The 23,413-nt window shown below is 36.7% G+C and overlaps 1 protein-coding gene across 2 annotated transcripts; it reads right to left on the bottom strand.

The window, feature by feature from the left end:
* Positions 1-1,040: 1,040 nt before the first annotated feature.
* LOC121427169 lies at positions 1,041-22,067 on the bottom strand. Of its 2 annotated transcripts, none has more exons than XM_041623431.1 (9): positions 21,771-22,067; positions 20,236-20,337; positions 19,674-19,785; positions 17,383-18,765; positions 16,671-16,945; positions 15,015-15,146; positions 6,968-7,145; positions 4,173-4,206; positions 1,041-2,316 (listed from the first exon to the last, which is right to left on the bottom strand). In XM_041623431.1, exons 2-9 carry the CDS (start codon positions 20,302-20,304, stop codon positions 1,974-1,976), a joined length of 2,526 nt encoding a protein of 841 aa, XP_041479365.1. In that variant the 5' UTR covers positions 20,305-20,337; positions 21,771-22,067; the 3' UTR covers positions 1,041-1,973. The 2 variants fall into 2 exon arrangements, with proteins under 2 accessions (XP_041479365.1, XP_041479366.1); XM_041623432.1 differs by having other exon boundaries at positions 6,968-7,031.
* Between the last annotated feature and the right edge of the window lie 1,346 nt (positions 22,068-23,413).

Raw genomic sequence — 23,413 nt, 5'->3', positions numbered from 1 at the left:
TAAATCAATTGAATGTATTTATGGAACAAATGCAATATGAATATAAAAAATGAAAAGGCTTATATCGAGGCGGTAACATTGCTCAAATGTGACAATTGAATATCTGAATAAATGAAATTAACACAGGTACGAAACATAGCCTATACATCGTAATCAATCAAAAAAAAAACCTAATTCAATTTGTAATGAAACCTCAGCGTTACGTATATTTCAATCAAAATGTTACATGACTAAGTTACAAAATAATGAATATAAAAATACGATGACCTAATATAATAAGAAATCACAAAAGTAGTCCGTGAACCATGAACTGAAAAGTATAACAAGTGGACTGCCTCTGGCGGTCTCACCTGCATCACGCGATTCAATATAGCAACAGTGCTGACTTTGAAAACTACTATAACTCGCACAAGATGTTCAATGATACTTGGTTACTCTTATGTCAACGTTTTATGAACTAGACCAATACACTTATGGTAATTTTTAATAGCCCCCAACATGGCAAAGTTAATTGACCTTACATGACCTTTGACCTTGATCATGTGACCTGAAACTCGCACAGGATGTTCAGTGATATTTGATTACTGTTATGTCCAAGTTTTATGAACTAGACCAATATACTTTCAAAGTTATGGGGTAATTCAACAGATACCCCAAATTCGGCCAAAGTTCATTGACCCTAAATGACCTTTGACCTTGGTCATGTGACGTGAAACTCATGCATGATGTTTAGTGATACTTGATTAACCTTGTGTCCAAGTTTCATGAAGTAGGTCCATATATTTTCTAAGAAATGTCATTTCAAAAACTTAACCCTTAGGTTAAGATTCTGACGCTGATTCCCCCAACATGGTCTAAGTTAATTGACCCTAAATGACCTTTGAACTTGATCATGTGACATGAAACTCAGGCAGGATGTCTAGTAATACTTGATTAAACCTATGGCCAAGTTTCATGAAATAGGTCCATATACTTTCTAAGTTATGCTGTCATTTTAAAATACTTAACCTTCGGTTAAGATTTGGTGTTGACGCCGCCGCCGCCGTCGGAAAAGCGGTGCCTATAGTCTCAATCTGCTATGCAGGTGAGACAAAAACTAAATCTTAATCTAAATTTTATTCAAGTGACATTGAGAATAAATATCTTTTACTCGAGTCTGATCGAATTTTATTCGGTGTAATTCATGCGAATTTCAATCAAATTCAATCAAAGTTAAATTAACCGAATTGAACAGATTCGTCAAATTCTGAATAAAATGAATTAATGCATTGCATGCGCTAGTACAGTGTTTTAACAAAGTATTGGTCCATTGCTAGTCTCAAGTATTATTATTTTCTATTATTGTTTATAAACATCGACCAATATGTATACACACAATGAATAATACATTCATTATTGAGTGATCATAATACGATATCATTTAATGAATATGCATGATTTAGAAACATTTAGGAATCAATTTGTTTAAAAATCAATGTAACTCAGTCGCCAACACACTTGACTCACTTATTTTGTTTCTCAATTTGTACTTACGGTAATTATATTGTTTCACAAGTGCATAATAACTTACTTGGCTGTGTAAGTTATGTAACAAAAGAACTGAACATCATTATCTTATATTATTATCATCATAATTTTATGTGATGCTTGTACATCTATATTATCCATTTACAATTATATTATATTATTTTTAGCTATTTGATTGTATTCCACGGCCACTATACGTTTCATTTGAAGGAACAGTCACTTCTTCAACGAGATCTAAATAATCGCGGGCATTCCATAAATGTTCTCATCTTTGAACGTTATTTGGAGACCTTTATAAGATATGAACATAAGGCTATGTTTGTAATAAATTGACAAATTGACGTGCAATCACATTTCGTTTTGTTACACCTTAACTTCACCGTGTGTAATTTCCATTAAGTGACTGACATTCTTTGGGACATGTATAGGCGAAGCCCGAAGAGGTTTCAAGTGCTATCAGTATTCCCTTCACGATCTGGTAGTTCGGCCCCATCTTCGAGCTCTGGAAAAAGCCTGGATAGTAGGTTGATCAGGCCTGCACGGCGTAGAGCATCCCTAAGAATCGATTCTTTTTCTGAGTTATCAACGCCTGATCGCCACGTCCTTAGCATATCGAGGGTGCCTCTTGAATTAACGCCATTTGTACTGTTTTGCTCAATGAACCGGCATCTATCTGGTACGCTAATACCCAGTTTATCCCCCAGGTTGTCGATATCTTCTCTCTGATGAAGTTCCCGCGCTACTTGCTTAAGGATTATCTCGTCAAATTCGTCATTAGATCTTCTCCGACTAGGATATTAAAGTTGAAATTAGAAATATTTCAGTAGCAATTGATCTAAAGAGACAATTTCGTAGGGCCATGTTGCAGTAGGTCAATGGTAGGCAGTAAGGGCCTACAAAAAGCGCTCAAATATTGACTCACTTCCAGTCGTTTTTTGTGTGCTACAGAGTGATGGGACCTGTATCATAGATCTGGATTCCGTTTTTTGAAGGACTTGCAACTGTTTACAACAGTTGAAAATCCTTCATGAAACGGGCCCCAGATAATCCCTCCTCGCCAACCGGCTAAATGATCTACTAAAGTAAGCCTGGCCTAATTATAAGCATGAATTACTTTTTTACTGACATTATGAAGTGTTCAAATGATGTACTTTATCATGATAATTTAGGCCTGTATCTATCCATTGAGTCTAATCCTATGTAGATTTAGAAAGGATTGTTAAGAGGGTGTTTAAGGATCTTGTCACAAAGAATGTTGTAGTCTTCCTAGACTTAACTAATTGGCCAAAATGTAGTAAATTTTTTCTATGGAGCAACTGCAGTTCATTTTGGTAAATAGTGCTAACCAACTGACAGGAGAAAAGAAGGAACACTTCCTGAATTGAACTTGATAACATGTCAAACATAAAGACTGTCCCTTTTAACAGTGGCGTAGCTAGGATTTTTTTCCTGGGGGGCACTGGGGGGTCCTTGCTTTTTCAGGGGGGGGGCACCGGCCATTTTTTTCCGGTGTGTATGTGTCACAAGGGCGGATCCGACTTTCGCCAATAGGGGACGGGGCCCGAAATTATCTTCACCTATATATTTCCCCGATCAATAACTTCTTATTTTTATTCTTATTAAAACAACATAAAAATGAAATAGTCTCATAAGCCTTATATAAAGTGCGAGCGCGAAGCGCGAGCGATTTTTTTTTTATTATTAACTGTTCTAGCATTATCGAAAAGGGACCTGTTAAGGACTTCTCACAGTTACCCACGAAGACGGCATATGATGCGAGCGCGAAGCGCAAGCAAATTTTTTTTTACATTCAGACCCCCCAAAAAAATCATCATTCTAAGCACTTTTTGTATTAATAAATTGGATAGGTATGTAACTGAGCAATTGATGCGAGCGCGAAGCGCGAGAGGAAGAAAATTTAGATTTTAGACCTAAAAGCGGGACACTCTATTCATATTTTGTAAATCATAAATAAGATATAGTTAATTGGGTATCATTAATAATGCGATCGTAAAGCGTAAGCAGACAATTATTGATATTCTGATGTGAAACTGGACATTCAGGCCATCGGCATGTTTTAGGTTTAGACCTAGAATCTGGGCATTCTGAATACATTTGTTTAATGGAACATTATGGAATACAGGTAGACAATATGAACTTGGCAAATCAAACAATGTGACCACGCAGCGTGAGCTTAAAATGCTGATATGTTCACCATAAAACGGAAATTTTACAGAGCACTTAAATTTGTAAATGAAAAAAAAATAATGAAAGCTCGATGTCCGAGCTACAATATGTTTTGTATATTATTGACTTCAAAACTTGCTCCATAATCAGCCTATTGAGCAAGATATGAATGTCATTGAACAGGCAGTTCTGGCGCGTAGCGCAATCAACAAATTTATATAGTATAATGAAAGTTTTTTTTTCACAAGTCTTCCCCTCACTTTATTTCATACACTCGTCTTCCTCCTTTTATTTTCCTCTTCTTTTTTTTCTTGTCTTTCTTCTTTTCCTTTTCTTCTTTCTCCCCCTATTTTGCTCTGCCATTTTTTTTCAAGGGGGGGGGCTACGCCACTGCCTTTTAACATACCTAATTTTCCCATAGCTCAGATACGATTTAGCTTGCACTTATCATCACTAACCTGGTAACGGAGGAAGAACTTTCTCTTGAGTCACCTAATGCAGAAAAAATATACAGTTTGATTTGTTTTATTTCAATAAAAAGTCGCATTCCTTCATTTATTCCTCTCTAATTAAATGTGTTTCCCTTTAAAGATAAATTCTTATTTCGTTGCAGACTCTGTTTTTTTTCTGTCAGGTTCGTACTCCAATTTCCGTTGTCATCGGTCATGACAAAATTTATTTTATTCCCCCAAATATATTCATGAAATACATTATATTTATCACGCGTCATTGCTCGCGTTATCAAGCGAGGGAAAGTCCTAGCGATTGCCCAAGCCAAAGATGGAATCATTATTAAGAGTTTATTTATTTATTCATTCATTTACTTATTTATTCATTTTCTTTATTTTGTACTGCAGGGTAGCCTGTTCAGTTATGCAAAACCGCTTTCCAAAGGCGCCCTGCAGTGTAATAAATAACTACATCAGTCATGTCAGTAGCGACTCAATGTATATAACAAAAAATATAGTAAAAACAGAAAACATTATACACATATGGAGTGAATTAATAAGTATCATGGAATCATTACATCAAGTTATTCAGTGAGTTACAAGTGAAAATCTATATTTCAGGGGTATCTTCATCAAAATTATCAGAGAACTTGATCGACAATTTGAAGACTCAAATATACCTCTTACTCAGATAAGTGGAGCTGGTTTCTATTTTCATGAATGCATAGGCCTATGATCGCTGTAAAAGATGATTTATTTTCTCCAATTTAATTATTTTCTCTTTTTCAATTTTTTCTTGGATGGAGCAGCGAAAATGATGTGAACCCCATTTCTTTACTATAGTCCAAAATTAATCACCATAGGAGTCTTTCATGAAAGGACTTCAGACGTATCATCCAGCAACTTTAGTAACAGTGCCTCTCAGCCAATAAGATTGTCAACTTGTCGGACAAAAATAAATGCTCTCCAGAATGAACGATCTATTCCACGCTCCCCCCTCGCTAGTCCTATTTTGTACTGCAATTTCTAACTGAGGTTCAAACCTCAGACTTTATTTAATCCAAATTTTCGCCTATAAAAAAAAATGTAAATGAAGTCTTGGTCAATGCAGAGGGATCAATGGCAGTAACCTTGCCATTGTCATGATGGTAAGGAAAATTATCGTACTGAACTGCGGACGAGTTGCTCAAGGTTCGTGTTTATGAACATTCATGAGTACAATGCCAGAATAAAGCAAATGATTGGGCTCATATCATAGGCGTAGTGGCGAAGCTATGATTTTTTTCCTGGGTGGGGGGGCACTGGGAGTCCTTGCTTTTTCAGGGGGGCACCGGCCATTTTTTCCGGTGTGTGTGTATGTGTCGCAAGGGTGGACCCGACTTTCGCCAATAGGGGACGGGGCCCGAAATTATCTCTACCTTTATTTTCCCCGATCAGTCACTTCTTACTTTTATTCTTATAAAACAACATAAACATGAAATAATATCATAAGCCTTATAAAAAGTGTAACTAGATGGTTACTGCGAACGCCAAGCACGAGCAGAAATTTGTATTAACTGTTCTAGCATTTATCGAAAAAGGGACCTGTTAAGGACTGTTACAGTTACCCACGAAGACGGTATATATTTCAATAATGCGAGCGCGAAGCGCGAGGAAATTGTTTTACATTCCGACCTAAAAAATGGTCATTCTAAGCACTTTTTGTATTAATAAGTGGGATATGCATGTAACTAAACAATTGATGCGAGCGCGAAACGCGAGAGGAAGAAAATGTAGATTTTATAGACATAAAAGCAGGACACTCTATTCATATTTTGTAATCATAAATAGGATATAGTTAATTGGGTATCATCAATAATGCGATCGTGAAGCGTGAGCAAACAATTACTGTTATTCTGATGTGAAACTGGATAGGTACATACATTTTAAATAAAGAACATGCAGGCTATCGTGCATGTTTTAGATTTAGACCTAGAATCTGGGCATTCTGAACACATTTGTTTAATGGAACATTATGGAATACACGTAGACAATATGAACTTGGCAAATCAAACAGTGTGATCACGCAGCGTGAGCATAAAAATGCGGATATGTAGACCATAAAACGGACATTTTACAGAGCATTTAAATTTTTAAATGAAGAAAATAATGAAAGCTCGATGTCCGAGCTGAAATTTGTTTTGTATATTGACTTCAAAACTTGCTCCATATCGGCCTATTGAGCAAGATATGAATCTCATCGAACAGGCAATTCTGGCACAAAGAGCTAGCGAAAAAAACTATTTAGTAACATGAAATTTTTTTGCAAGTCTTCCCCTCACATTTTTTAATTCACTCGTCTTCCTCCTCTTATTTTCCTCTTCTTCTTTCTTCTGTCTTTCTTCAACTTTTCCTTTTTCTTTTCTTCTTTCTCCTTTTTTTTTTTTGCTCTGCCAATTTTTTTCTGGGGGGCACGTGCCCCCCAGGCCTCCCCCCGGTAGCTACGCCACTGCATGGGCGTAGGCTGGGGGTGTACTGAGTTCACGTTCACGTGCACCATCCCGCTGAGGCAGAGGATTTCCGACACTGGCAAGCGAAACGAAATTTGTACCCCTTCTTCTGCTTTCAACAGCTGATTTTCCTAACTTTAGTTCCACCCCCCCTAGATGTGCACCCTCTATACCACTTTAGTTCCACCTCCCAAAGATGTGCACTCCCCATGCTCAATTAAACCAGCCTACGCCCTTGTTCATATCCTACTAATGAAAAGGTCCGCAGGAAAGAAAGAAAAAAATATAGTGCACCCCCCCCCCATTTCAAATTACCTCGAAAGTTGACGTTGAAACATTGCCTTTTCTCTGGTCTTTCTTCATCATCATGTTGAGGGTCCTGTGTTAATGATAAAGTGACCAATGCATAATGTTCTTCACGTCTAGAGAAATCCAGAGCAAGGGAAACGAAGTTACTGATATCCTTCTTCAGGTCTTTGTAGAGAATAGCCCCCTATCAAAATGAAAATAATAAAACATATCATTGCAAAATAGGATAATAAATGTATATTATGCATGCAATGTGTTGTGCTTGTAATAACAAAAGCTTGCCTAATGAAACTTCCCAGGACCAAAATCCAAATGAAACCATGTTGGACTTCCAACTGGTTTCAAATGGTTTTAACTTGAATATAACAATTTCCAATTGAAACCGATTGGAACCAGTCGGGCAACTGGAAATCCTAACTGAAATCAGTTGGGTAACTGGAAATGACTTCCAACCTAGTATGTCTTCTAACTGGAAATCCTAACCGGAACACGGAAATGACTTATAACTGGAACCAGTTGGGTAATTGGAATCGACTTCCATTTGGTTTCCAATATTGGTTCCCAACTGGAAATTTTCCCAGTTACCCAAATGGATCCAATTGAAGCCAGTTGATTTGCATATTATCTGCCAATGTGCACACTAAGAAAAATAGGTTCAACTTTGCACCTTTAAAGGTGTAGACCTGAGCCTTGTTGTACAAAGAGTTACGATTGATCCGATCAATTGTAACTCTATGGAAATCCATCAGTGTCATAATTTTTTCTACGAAAAATTTACACAATGTCCTTTTTATGCAAACAGAAGCGCAGTGAATTTTCAGGAAAACAATGAATGCATGAATATACATCATGCACAGCAAAAATGTATTTTGAACAAACATGCATAATAATAGATGTTGACGTTGCTAGCCGTCCATATGTTGCAATTGATCGGATCAATAGTAACTCTTTGTACAACAGGGCCCAGGGCTCCGTAACACAAAGCTAAGCAATGACGTAGAAGTCTACGATTGATTCCAATCGTAAAAATCGAGCATACCATAAATCGCTAATCTATGCGTTACGGGACACTGATGTCACACTTGGCGCACCTTTAAGTGCAACTTTGTACCTTTTTGGAAAGGTGCAACTTTGCACCTCTCTGAAAGGTGAAAATTAGGGAAAGAGCCCGGGGGCCACTTACATTGAGGAGTGGATACCATGCGCGACCAATAAAAAAAGGGAAAAAGAATGTCTTTTTTACGATAGGGGAAGTTACGTACGTAACGTGATAAGGGTGTCAAAAACACAAACATAATTTAAAAAGGGTATCTGTTTCGCTAGGAAAATTACGTGTTTAGGGTCGAATTTGCGGGGATGATAAAACAAAATTTAAATGTTTTATAAAGGATGTCCTTTTTGCCCCCAACACTTCGTGTTTAGAGTCCGATTTGGTGTAGAAGCTGGGGTCCGATCGAGTACTAAACCAAAAAAAAACCGACGACCGAAGGACCCGTAACAATAAAACATTCCTGTACTTGTTTAGGGGTTCATTTCAGGGAATATTTGCCAAGAGTGTCGTTTTGTTTCCAATACTTGTTAAGGGTAGGGTTTCACACGCCTATACTTGTTAGAGGGTGCATTTTCAGAATATGGAAATTACGTGTTTAGGGTGCTTTTCGAGACCCCATGGTCATGATGGTCGCGCATGGTATCCACTCGTGAATGGAAGTGCCCCCCCCCCCCGGGGGAACGAGTTCCATATGTACCCCATAAAAATAAAAGATTGTCGGGTCTTCCGGTTCGTTCGCTTCAAATTTTTCTATGGATTTGTAGGTGTTGCTTACCTTGCTTGGGACTCGAACTCACCTCGCTGTAACTCGGCAGTCACCTCTTCCCACTATGCTAGCGAGAAGCGCTGATACCGGAAGGGGTTTTTAGCGATCAATTGTCGATAGTTCGACTCGTTTAGACTTACAGACGCTTTACTGACTAAATAAACCGATATCTTTGAAAAATTACACGCACTCGATCCTGCTCGAAAATTTGACGGAATAAAGCCATATTTTGGTACGTATTTCTATTCCCCCATCATATTTATATTAGGGCTCGATTTATTATTTGGAACCTTCTCCATTATTTTATTTTCAATTTAAGTGGGGGTACATAATTATGGAACTCTTCCCGAAATTAGCACCTATAAGGTGCAAAATGCCACCCCACAGGTGATTATTATTTGCATCAAGAAAGGTATAAAGTTTAACATTAAAGATGCTCACATTGTGACACAAGGGGGTGCTTCATGAAAAGACTTGTCGGACGTTTTATCTGACAGTTAACATAAGAGCAGTGCCTCTCAGCCAATCAAAATCATGGAAAGATGTCAGATCTGACAATTTGTCGGATAATGATATTGATGAAATGCTCCCATGGTCTGCACTTTTAAAGCTGCAAAGTTTAACTTAAGACTGACACGGATCCAAATTGACACTTTTTCAGAGTCAGTGATTTGTTAACTCTATACGTCATTATTTTGGAGCAATTTCGCAAGTAAAAATGTAGTTTTATTGTCATTACACGTTTGCGAGACGCAAATGATTCTTACACGCACACACACAAACAAGAGAAATTATTTTTTCATTGCCGAGCAGGTTCAGCTTTGCGAGCATTTAGACATCTTAGATAAGGATGATTAAATGACAGGAACCTAAACTAGAACTGCAATCGTTTCAGAACGATGTGCATGCATTGACGCCTCTGATTTAATAGAGGGCAAGAAACAGAAGGAGATAGAAAGAAAACTGTAGATGATATACATTCTCAAAATATTAGAGGGCGCTATTTCTTAAAGGAATGGTCACTGATGCGTAAAACACAGTTAGATTATTTGAAATGATACAATTGGCAAACCCTGAAAATATGAGACAAAAATAAATTCAAAGGAAGTTATGGCAATTCAATTATTTTAAGACTTTGCAATAGAGGGCGCTATTTCTAAAGTTATGGTCACTAATTATCGATAACATGTCTACCAAATTAGAATGAATTTTGATGAGGAACGGTGGCAGGGGAGGACTAACAAATATTACATGTTAATCAAATTGGATATTAGCACATTTTGCTGTCCATAGGAAGTTACATTCTCGAGTAAAATTTTTTAGACCATATGGCGGCCCATACGTGGTTGTTGAAAATGTGTGCATTGTGAGCAGTATACCATGTGTTCAGATTGACTTATCTTGAAATTTTCTGTTGTAACCTATGTCGTATTTGGTATCACTGGAAAGAGTATTCCAATGCGGTGACATTGATACCACTTTTATTTGTGTGGAGGCAATAGACCGGAAGTAAATGCCATATAAAGAAAGACATTAAAAATGAAGGTTTTGCACAATAATTTTAAGCTGACGTCAGCAATTTGTTAGTTTCTGTTACAAAACATTAACGAACTGTTTAAGTATATATCAATACTCATATCTGCCAAGTTAAAAAGAATAAGCTTCAATAATAAGGAAATAAGAGCAAGTTGAAGTTGTGCTGGCAGTAAAGTGCATTTTGGGGTATTTTGCTGATTTTCGGGAGCATTTTTGAGATATTTCGTCAGTTGTAAGGTATATATTTTTTTAAATGGCATGAAAGGGCATATCTTGAAGACCCTAAATCCAAGAAAGGGTACGGGTTTGGCCATGCATGACGCAATGAGGGGCATTCAAAGGTAAGCGTTTTTGAAACTTTAGAGGGCGCTATTTCAATGACGGAAGATCAATGATGCGTGAAAACTTAGTAGCATGTATGTTATGATACCGTGATCAATTTCTAAAAGAATGAGTGCAAAATGAATAAAAACAGAAAAGTTACGGCCATTTTACGACTTTTAGACATTACATTTCAATAAATATGAAGTTTTTGAAGGAAGGCTATTTCGGATTTGAATTTAAGGCATGAAGATGGCATTTTGAAGGTCAAGTTATGCGTCGCAGATGATGGAGCAACTCTTGGACTATCTATAGCAATTTGTTAGAAGTCTGTAGCATGCAGGATAATTGAGATATGAAAGAATGAAGAATGGTATGCAAATGGACTTGAAATGGACAAAATGGCGCCTGGATGGTCATGCATGAGTGATTTTGGAAAATGGAAGACGAGAGGCACAACTAGGGATGCTGGACAACATGTCTACCAAATTTGGATGAATTTGGATGAGGGACGGAGTCAGGGTAGAGCTAACAAAACCATGTGTTAAACAAATGGGATTTTGGTGGAAGAAGAAGAAGAAGACTAGAACTGCAATCGTTTCAGAACGATGTGCATGCATTGACGCCTCTGATTTAATAGAGGGCAAGAAACAGAAGGAGATAGAGAGAAAACTCTAGATGATATACATTCTCAAAATATTAGAGGGCGCTATTTCTTAAAGGAATGGTCACTGATGCGTAAAACACAGTTGGATTATGTGAAATGATACAATTGGCAAACCCTGAAAATATGAGACAAAAATAAATTCAAACGAGGAAGTTATGGCAATTCAACTATGTTAAGACTTTGCAATAGAGGGCGCTATTTCTAAAGTTATGGTCACTAATTATGGATAACATGTCTACCAAATTAGAATGAATTTGGATGAGGAACGGTGGCAGGGGAGGACTAACAAAAATTACATGTTAATCAAATTGGATTTTAGCACATTTTGCTGTCCATAGGAAGTTACATTCTCGGGTAAAATTTTTTAAGACCATTTGGCGGCCCATACGTTGTTGTTGAAAATGTGTGCATTGTGAGCAGTATACCATATGTTCAGATTGACTTATCTTGAAATTTTCTGTTGTAACCTATGTCGTATTTGGTATCACTGGAAAGAGTATTCCAATGCGGTGACATTGATACCACTTTTATTTGTGGGGAGGCAATAGACCGGAAGTAAATGCCATATAAAGAAAGACATTAAAAATGAAGGTTTTGCACAATAATTTTAAGCTGACGTCAGCAATTTGTTAGCTTCTGTTACAAAACATTAACGAATTGTTGAAGTATATATCAATACTCATATCTGCCAAGTTAGAAAGAATAAGCTTCAATAAAAAGGAAATAAGAGCAAGTTGAAGTTGTGCTGGCATTAAAGTGCCTTTTGGGGTATTTTGCTGATTTTGGGGAGCATTTTTCAGATATTTCGTCAGTTGTAAGGTATATATTTTTTTAAATGGCATGAAAGATCATATCTTGAAGACCCTAAATTCAAGAAAAGGTACGGGTTTGGCCACGCATGACGCAATGAGGAGCATTCAAAGGTAAGCGTTTTTGAAACTTTAGAGGGCGCTATTTCAATGACGGAAGGTCAGTGATGCGTGAAAAATGAGTAGTATGAATGATATGATACTGTAATCAACCCCTGAATATATGAGCTCGAAATGAATAAAAACAAGAAAATTATGGCAATTTTACGATTTTTTGACTTTACATTTTAATAAATATGAAGTTTTTGAAGGAAGGCTATTTTGCATTTGAATTTAAGGCATGAAGATGGCATTTTGAAGGTCAAGTTATACGTCGCAGATGACGGAGCAACTCTTGGACTATCTATAGCAATTTGTTAGAAGTCTTTAGCATGCAGGATAACTGAGATATGAAAGAATGAAGAATGGTATGCAAATGGACTTGAAATTGACAAAATGGCGCCTGGATGGTCATGCATGAGTGATTTTGGAAATTGGAAGACGAGAGGCACAACTACAGATGCTGGACAACATGTCTACCAAATTTGGTTGAATTTGGATGAGGGACGGAGTCAGGGTAGAGCTAACAAAACCATGTGTTAAACAAATGGGATTTTGGTGGAAGAAGAAGAAGACTAGAACTGCAATCGTTTCAGAACGATGTGCATGCATTGACGCCTCTGATTTAATAGAGGGCAAGAAACAGAAGGAGATAGAAAGAAAACTGTAGATGATATACATTCTCAAAATATTAGAGGGCGCTATTTCTTAAAGGAATGGTCACTGATGCGTAAAACACAGTTAGATTATGTGAAATGATACAATTGGCAAACCCTGAAAATATGAGACAAAAATAAATTCAAAGGAAGTTATGGCATTTCAATTATTTTAAGACTTTGCAATAGAGGGCGCTATTTCTAAAGTTATGGTCACTAATTATCGATAACATGTCTACCAAATTAGAATGAATTTTGATGAGGAACGGTGGCAGGGGAGGACTAACAAATATTACATGTTAATCAAATTGGATATTAGCACATTTTGCTGTCCATAGGAAGTTACATTCTCGAGTAAAATTTTTTTAGACCATATGGCGGCCCATACGTGGTTGTTGAAAATGTGTGCATTGTGAGCAGTATACCATGTGTTCAGATTGACTTATCTTGAAATTTTCTGTTGTAACCTATGTCGTATTTGGTATCACTGGAAAGAGTATTCCAATGCGGTGACATTGATACCACTTTTATTTGTGTGGAGGCAATAGACCGGAAGTAAATGCCATATAAAGAAAGACATTAAAAATGAAGGTTTTGCACAATAATTTTAAGCTGACGTCAGCAATTTGTTAGTTTCTGTTACAAAACATTAACGAACTGTTTAAGTATATATCAATACTCATATCTGCCAAGTTAAAAAGAATAAGCTTCAATAATAAGATAATAAGAGCAAGTTGAAGTTGTGCTGGCAGTAAAGTGCATTTTGGGGTATTTTGCTGATTTTCGGGAGCATTTTTGAGATATTTCGTCAGTTGTAAGGTATATATTTTTTTAAATGGCATGAAAGGGCATATCTTGAAGACCCTAAATCCAAGAAAGGGTACGGGTTTGGCCATGCATGACGCAATGAGGGGCATTCAAAGGTAAGCGTTTTTGAAACTTTAGAGGGCGCTATTTCGATGACGGAAGGTCAATGATGCGTGAAAACTCAGTAGCCTGTATGTTATGATACCGTAATCAATTCTTGAAATAATGAGTTCAAAATGAATCAAAACAAGAAAGTTATGGCCATTTTACGAATTTATGACTTTACATTTCAATAAATATGACGTTTTTGAAGGAAGGCTATTTCGGATTTGAATTTAGGACATGAAGATGGCATTTTGAAGGTCAGGTTATGCGTCGCAGATGATAGAGAAAGTCTTGGACTATCTATAGCAATTTGTTAGAAGTCTGTAGCATGCAGGATAATTGAGATATGAAAGAATGAAGAATGGTATGCAAATGGACTTGAAATTGACAAAATGGCGGCTGGATGGTCATGCATGAGTGATTTTGGAAAATGGAAGACGAGAGGCACAACTAGGGATGCTGGACAACATGTCTACCAAATTTGGATGAATTTGGATGAGGGACGGAGTCAGGGTAGAGCTAACAAAATCATGTATTAAACAAATGGGATTTTGGTGGAAGAAGAAGAAGAAGAAGAAGATTACGGAATAGGAATATGGAACAAGAACAATGCATTGTCGCCATTGGGCGTCAATGCAAAGAAGATTACGGAATAGGAATATGGAACAAGAACAATGCATTGTCGCCATTGGGCGTCAATGCAACTATATATGAGGTTCATGGCGAGTAAAAGGTGCAACTACTCGCTCTGCACCTTTCTCGCACCCTTATTTCTTAGCTTGTATACATATGAATGTTTTGTGCAATTCATCATTATTTACAAATTATCTATTCATTTCTTTTCATTTTCAAGTGCCACACTTGTTTAAGATAATGTTTAAAATACTTAGCAGGGAAAACCATGTTCATAAATATTAAAGATTCCAAATACAACTTATTAAAAAATCATTAGTACACCACTAACTGTTACAAAATTACATCAAATACAAATACATACATTAGAAGTTCCTCTATGTTATGAAAGTCTATATTTTATCATTGTCCTTTACATTGGTATCAATAGACATATAACAGTGCCTCTGTATTGGCATGAGCAATAGTTAGTGCAAATACTAATAGAATTCATTCCAACGGGAAGTTCCAATTGGATCTAATTGAAACCCATCGGTTTTATCTGCAACCAGTTGAGTCCCAGATGAGAATGTGATCAGATTGAATGAGGACATTCCATCATACCGTATACATCGATTTATCCTCTGGCATACGTCCATCCATTTGATATGTCACATCTAGGTTGGATTTAACATGAAGATAAAACTTGGGAAGAGCCTTCTGGAAATCACAATCCGATTCTTCTTTTTGAATCTCCTTAAAATTGAAGGGGAAACAAAACAAAATACTGAATATAAATTAATAGAGCTTGTAAGCTATCTATAGGAGTATTTACATTAAGGGATACTCCAGGCTGAAAATGTTTTACCCAAATAAATAGAGCAAAATTCAGAAAGCAAAATGCTGAAAATTTCATCAAAATCGGATAACAAATAGCGCAGTTATTGAACTTCAAACTTTAGCATACATTGTGAAAACAGTTAATACACGTCGTCATGAATATTCAATAGGTTGGCTGATGATGTCACATCCCCACTCTCCTTTTTCTTATGTTATTACATAAATCATAATTGTTTCATTTTTTATACATGTGTGAATAATATGTCTCCCTTATAATGAAATAAGTCTCAGCAATGAATATGTAATACAAAAACCAGTTGTCATTCCAAGTTTTTTCAGTTCTTGAATTCTATATAGGTAAAAATTTGAATAAACCTAATTTCATATAGTAAAAAAGTGGGGATATGACATCATCAGTTTGCTAATTGAGTATTCATAAAGACATGCCTGGAAATGTTTTACGGAAATAATGCAAAAATGCCACAACTTGTCCGATTTTTATTATTATTTTCAGCCTGGAGAATCCCTTAAATGCTATAGACAAAAAACGATATGGGACGACATATGGTTTTTTTAAGACTATCGAAAGAAAATTCATGGAGATTTTTTCAAGCGTCATCACGTCCAAATTTGCTTAGATCATCTGAAATCCAAGTTAGTCTGATGAATTTCATACCAGAATTATCCTTCGATATTTATTTTCTAAAGCCCTATATAGGCCACTTTGATAAACGCACCTCGAGAATATGTATTTTCCGATTAAAAACAAACTCAGAGATACAAAGTGACTTACATACACCAAACAAATTTAATAGAGAACTATGAATGAAAATGAATTAGCTGGATTGCCAATTATCAGCTTTGCCATTCATGGCACTGCTGTTCTGTCAATGAGTCCAGTTGAGAAGAATAAAGGAAGAGTAGAAAAGAGAAGAAAATTGGTATCTGGAACCTGTTGTAGAAAGAGTTGCGTTTAAACACAAAGTCAAAATATCAAGCGCAAGTCCCGAATACGGGTGCTTCATTGGCTGAAAATCAAGTTGCGCAAGATTTTTCTAGTTGCGTTTGATCGCAACTCTTTCTGCAACGGGCCCTGAACACCTATGATAATAACAATAATGATACATGTAAATGTTCTTGTGAATGTAAATTGAGAGAGATCTATCCAGAGTATTTTAAAGATAAAGTTCTTGCTCCAATATTATCCATGATCTTTCTTTAGCTTTTCATTCAATTTCAAACATAGGGATCTCTTTCAGTTCTTTTAAGAGATCGATTACGTATGAAATAATTATGCAGTACTCTTCATGCAGGCGTGGATGAAGTTTGGGCGTGTTTCATGAAGTAGGCCTAAATAGTGAGTTTCGCATATTTGTACTGAGCCAATCAGATGGAAGGAATTCAGTAGCTTATAACAGTTGGAAAGAAATGAAAACGTACCTCAGGATTGCCCTTAAGGTGGTCGAAGAGATGTACCCGTAAAACTGGCTTTCTTGTTGGAGGCATCTGATTTGGTACGAAGGGCAGGCATCCCATCATCTTACCTCTCACGTGCTTCTTCAAGTTAAAGGGATTGCGAATCTTCAAGACCGGCCATCCAAATGAAAAGTGATCAATGAAGACGGATATCTCGTTTGTTCCCAGCTCGCACCTCGGAAGACTCCCCTTTGACGGCCAATTGTAAGAGATTGTACTTATATCTTTATGTACATCTCCTAGCATACATGTATACAAGGTCAAGAAAGTGGCCATCATTACCATTACAAACATTAAATGAAAGGAAAAGAAAGCTTCGGTGAAAGAAAACTGTATTTGTTGTTCAAATTGAAAATCAAACAAATTTTATCCTTCGCATTTTAATTAAAGCATCAGTGATAGCCACATTTAACAGGGCCACATGGAAGACCATCAAATCAGTGATATGTGCCACCCTGGATAAGTTCAGAAATAAATAAATAAATGAATTATGAAAAGTCCAGGACTTGCATGCGCAAAGCAAGAAGTACGATTATTTACCTCTATTTGGGTATTTCGGGGTTGTTTATCGAGTCCATGTTTATCTGTTGTGAATAGATTTCATTTTCCCATTTTAACTTAAAAATTTATCGAAGAGAAACACATGAAATTATATCTATATAGAATAAAGTCATACCTGTATCATGCCACAGTTCACCGCTGTACATTCCTACATGGACTTCCGAAGGGTGAACCTCAAGGATTGCAGAATGCGGAACTGTTACCTTGACAGGTTTTGCAAACCTTAAGCCTGGTAGTTTAGGAATGGTACACCGGAATCCAAAGCTGCATACCATTTCATCTCCTTGCAAATGCGTCGATGGGGGATTGGTCAACACCTGGAGACCAATGTCAATCTCCCCTTCTCTCTCTATTGCCCCTTCTGGAACATTCAATATAATGCCGTACTTTTCAAATATTAATTCCCCTCCCAGCCTGCCGAATGACTTGCTGATTGGCTCTGAAGCGGATTCTCTCATCAGATTCTGATCAGAAATGGCGAGTGTACTTCTCTTGCCATTTGCCACAGAAGACAAATATTGCAGACTTGAACAAGTCTTTACTATTTCGAGAATTTCTGATCTTTCGAATGAACCACACTCATCCGCTTCTAGTTTACGTATGTATGGGAACTTCTTCACAATGGACATAATATCTTTGAAATCCTTCAGGGGTGACGATTGCTTCAAATACAGTTCATGTTTTGTCTTGGTCCATTTCAATAACTGAAAGCTTATGTGTTTGGCTTTACAATTTTGCACGATGAAGTTGTTTAGGTTCAAGCAATTATTGCAAACCTTGAATACCAGCTCGTATAGGAATGTGAAAGGGATGTCAGTTACTGGAATTATTTCGAGATGACGCAGATTTGATTTAGATCTGATCTTTTTCATGATTTCACTTCCCACTTGAACATCAAGATCTACGTTGCATTTGATTATCCGAAGTAACGGGAGATTTGATAAATGTAAGATTACCAAGTTCAAAAGCATAAGCAGGCTAATAGATCCAATAAACTGCTTCAACGTCAGCTTACGAACTTCCGGGAGAAGGCGCAATTTTGGTACAGTTGGCCTGTACAAGTAATCCCAGATCCTTAGCTCGGTTTCGTCTTCGCCATATATTGTAAGATCAGATATATTGGGAAATATGAGTGACATTATCATCAAGAGACCGTAAAATGGAATAGAAGTCTCTTGATGACGAAAGCGAATGTGTACTCGAAGTTCAGATAAATCCTTTTCATCACTTTTGTAGCCGAAATCTTTGGATCTGCTCTGAAGGTCACCTATTGATACAAACTCTGGTACTTGTACGTTGGCATGCAGCCTTAAATCTCGCAAGTTTGGGCAATGTTCAGCTACAAAATACAGAACTTCCGTCAAAGGCATCTTTGATTGGACGAGATCAAGGATGGTGTTGTCTTTATTAGCATCATATTCCCAAGAAGTAATTAGGGGATGTTTTTCCGGTTCCTCTTCCAATTCATGCTTGACTCGGATTTCCTGCTCCTGAAATTCTGCAGATATACAATCGGGAATATCGTCTTCATAACGTAAATTTTGCTTGGCCTTACCTGCGATAAAAGCATGCTCTAGCTATGGTATAACGAAGCCCTGAGAATTAAGTCATGTCAAAAGAATCATGTGTTCTAAGACCGGGTTATATCGGAACCGCATCATCTGCGAATCCATCCGAATACACGTATTTAGGTGGTTTCGGGAGTATTCCTTTCTCCCTCCGCGAATGCGAGAAGATTCGGAAGGATTCGGGAACATTTGAATCCACCGAAAGCATTCGAATTAGGCCGGATTTCGCTAGAATCGGTCCGAATTCATTCGGGAGAATTAGATTTTGGTTAACCCTGGCTTTAAACTATGTAAAAATGTGCAAGTGACTGCCATTCCCTCTTAGACTGTAGTGCTCTATTATTATAAGATACCACATAACATATTTAAGTAGCCTACGCACCACACAGGCCTTACTATAAACCATATCCTGAAAATAGTATCATCCATTTTGAAAATTTGATATCAATAATCCTCTATGAACCCTTTTGTAAAAAAATACAGAATTTAACAGATTATGGATTTTTTTTCAACCTCACATAAAACTTTGGTAGATCACATAACCTGTGCGTCCTATAACATACTTCCATTATCATGATTATTTCGAAATGACTTACGCGTGTTGTATCACACACACGTGTATTAATGGACACATATGGGTAAATTAATGTCACTTTTGTGTGTCATTTGGCTGACTATCTTAATCAAGATGGCCTCCTATAGCTTGCTAAGCTGCAGGGACAAAAAATCGCACAAGAGTAGGAAACTTGACCAAGAAAACTTTGATCTCCTTCTCTATAAAGTCACAGCTATAGCCTATAGTTGACAATTAAAGCTTTAATTCCAAAACAACCAATACCTTTATGGTCCTGTGAAACTTCTGTCCTATCAGGTGCGTTGATGTTGATTGTTAGTATCTTTGTGTCAAGCAAGTAACCACTTAGCGGCTGTGTGTAACCATAACCCTTTTCCTAGCATAAAAATACCAAACGATAAAGCATATAATGGTCTTTCAAATGAAAATATCATCATCGATCGTCATTATCATCATTAATGTTCGCCGTCGATCGATATCTTAATTCGTCACTAGATGTCATCGTTATTTTAACTAAAATCATGGTTGTGTGGTCATGCATGATCATTCATCATCAACTTCGTCATTCTCATCTTCACCAAATCATCATATTCATCATCATCATCATCAGCACCACCACCATTATCATCATCATCATCACTATCATCAAATCATACATTATCGCCGTTAGCATCATCCTAGTCATCAGCATCATTATCACGGAGGTGAACATTATCCTAAGTATAATTTTATCGTCATAGTCATGATCATCATCAAATTCGTCGTCATCATAATCATCATCTATCCATCCCCATCGGCGTCGTCGTCCTCATCGTGCATGACTTACCGTTTCCTCGTGATCCTGCGACTCGACATCTTCCCCACTCTCTTGCTCTTCGTTGACACCCCGGGCCATTTTGATGTGGGAATTTTATCCTTAAAAAAAAAACTTAAACAAAAACAAACAATGCATGTGCAGAATTATTTGAGTATAATAGCTACTGTTCAGTTGAATTTTGTTAATCTTAACACCGGGGTAATCAAGATCTACATTGCTTCGGGAAGCCAACTAAATTGGAAAGTACATACAGTAAAAAAAAAGGTGGTGAAGTCATGCAGATATAGCAGATATTTCTTAAGCAAAATTGGACAGACAGTAAGAAAGATATGATGTACGGACACCTAATAAAAAAATACACAATAAAATGTCATGTATCAAAATGTCATGTATTCTAAAAGTTTTTGTGAGAATATGTCTTCCATTCATAGGCGGCAAAGCGGGGGGACGTGTCCCCCTAAATCTAATTTGACGTGGGGGGCGATCCCCCCTAAATTTTTGGTTGAGAACCTTTTTTTTTTGGTTTCTTCCAAAAAATTAGGTGGTTTCTCCCTGAAATTTTGGTGGATAACCTTTTTTTTTTGCTTGTCCAAACGTTTTGATGGTCCCCCTAAAATTTTTGGCTTCCGCCCCCGATGCTTCCATTACAACATGTAGCAATATACGTGGTGTTAAATTTTCATGGCACCGAGTGAAAACATATGACTAGGGAGAAAATGATCTTGATCGCCCTGGAGATAAAGTTGGCTAATAATTAGAGAAAAATATGTGTGACGGTATGATGAAAATCGAATAGGAAATAAGAGAGAAATGTGTCAAAATTATACAAGCAGCCAGCTCACTATGAATATGTCATAGTCCATAAATTATATTTTCAGAGGATCGAATTTTATGAATAAAAATATTTTTCGTTTGGAAAGTGGTATGACATGTGATGTATACACCATAAAAATAAAGTCATTTTCACTTTTTTTCAAAACATTTTGTGAAATTTATGTCACATGACATAATTAATGGAGCCTGGAGGGGCTGCTCGTCTGTGACTTTACAACTCCGCTATTCTCTGACAGATATCCATTAAACATTCACCAATATCTTTTATCATTTTCACCGCTTATATCGCTACGGAGAACTTTCCCTTTAAGTATATCAACATTTAGTGATCTCATTTCCATTTGCTATCATTTTCTCTTTCACACTTTTATATAGTAATACCAAGTTTGGATGCTCTTGTATTATTGTCTGGTTATTGTATTGGCAACTGACAAGACCCTGGATATATCTCCTTGGTAGGAGGCCTAACTTGATTTTCAACCAATCAACAGCGCGCATTTGGGACTTGCGATTGATTTTTTTACTTGCGTTTAAACGCAACTCTTTCTGCCACGGACCCCTGGGCAAGTGACCCTTCCCCCGGACAGACAGACAGACACTCACACACACACACCCCTCATCCTCTCACACCCCCTACACACATCCACACTATATGCATGGGCAGACGGAAATGTGAGTACAGCATATATACCATAAGAGAAATTTCCTACCTTTTCTCTAAGCATCAAAGTTTAGTGCCGACCAGCACTCGTCTGGCAACTCCAATCGGGAAATAACGATGTCTCCGTTATTATCGGTCACCTCATATTCAGAAATACCGCGGATCCTACAAAAAAATCTCAGGTGTTGATATGATATCACAGCTTGAAGAAAGTGAGCTGCTATTTTGTATGATCAATCTGTGTTCAATACATAATTCGCCATTGACATTATCCGATATTACGTTTGAAATAAAAATGGCGACCATTCTGTTGTAAATATTGTTCTCCAATCAAGCGTGGGTGAGCATGGTGAGTATGGGTATTCCCCGTGAAACGATGAAACTCTCCATTCATAGTGTATGGGGGATGTACATGCAAACAAATTGTATCAAGTTCATTGCATTTGTCTTGAGCATGTGTCGATCTGACATTAATTTTGTTCTCTTTGAAGGATATACATTTTTTTTGGGGGGGGGGGTAGTAGTTTGGCAAGTGTCAGAAAATTAGAGGGCCCGGCCGACATGGCGTCAGTGCAAATTTTATAAAAGCTGAGAGGGAGAAAAATGTTTGACCTCAAAATCGTATTTAGTGATATGTTTTGAAATGACAATAAAAGAATGTATCATATTTCATCTTTTTTTTTCTTTCGCTTAAATTTCTTTTTCATTTCATTTTTCTTTTTCAATAATGTATATTAATGAACAGTATAATCTATGTAAATAATGTGAGTGCATTATAATCTATGTAAATAATGTATGTATATTTTGTAATGCCAACAGAGTGAATTTCCATTGAGGACAATGAATTAATCTGAAAATCTTTTATTTCGTCAGGGGCCTTAGCAAAATTTTGGGGACAGAATTTACAATAGTGCCATTTTTTGCATGTTGGTCCCTGGTATCAAAGCCATAGGGTGCCCCGAAATCGGCGAAGAGCAACTTATGTTAAATGCTTATGCAAATTTTATGTAAAAAAACTCATAATTCACCATATATATCACGGTAAAAAAAATTCAAAGGCCAATTTTTTGTATTAGGGTCTTATTTTGCTCAATGTTCAATTTTAGGTCGATTTTTTTTTTAAATTGGTTAGTTTAAATCGATTCTTAATGTTAATTTATGCAAATTATATGTAAAACACATTTTTTCATAATTTTATCTCAACATACAGAATGGTTAAAATCACAATTATTTTTTCCACATGTGTCACTGGTACCAAAAGCATTAATTATTGATAGGACCTCGTTATCAGTGACTGAAATCCTATTTCATAGTGCTAATTTATCCAAATTTATGCAAAATCACGAAATTCACACTATTTACCGTATTGCTGTATGCGTATATCACAGACCCAAACTTTTTTAGAAGCTTATTTCTTTTCTTTCTTTTTTTGTACTTAGGATTTATTTTGATGGGTTATCAAATCTCAATTGATTTCTATAAGATTGCGGAATGAGAATTAATTTTTAATGTTAATTGATGCAAATTTATGCAATTTCTGAAATTTGTGTAAAACACGTGAACAATCATAATTTGAGGCTTAGAATTTAGGGTCCAACACAACACTATACATATAAGACACTGTTACCCAATTCATTCATTTTGGTGTCTTTCCAAGCAAGGAGGGTTTCATATTTAAAATGCACATTTATG

This window comes from Lytechinus variegatus, chromosome 14 (genome assembly GCF_018143015.1).
Source record: "Lytechinus variegatus isolate NC3 chromosome 14, Lvar_3.0, whole genome shotgun sequence".
NCBI classification, from domain to species: Eukaryota; Metazoa; Echinodermata; class Echinoidea; order Temnopleuroida; family Toxopneustidae; genus Lytechinus; species Lytechinus variegatus.
Note: the sequence above shows the minus strand (reverse complement) of the source record. Positions and strands in the feature narration are given on the sequence as shown.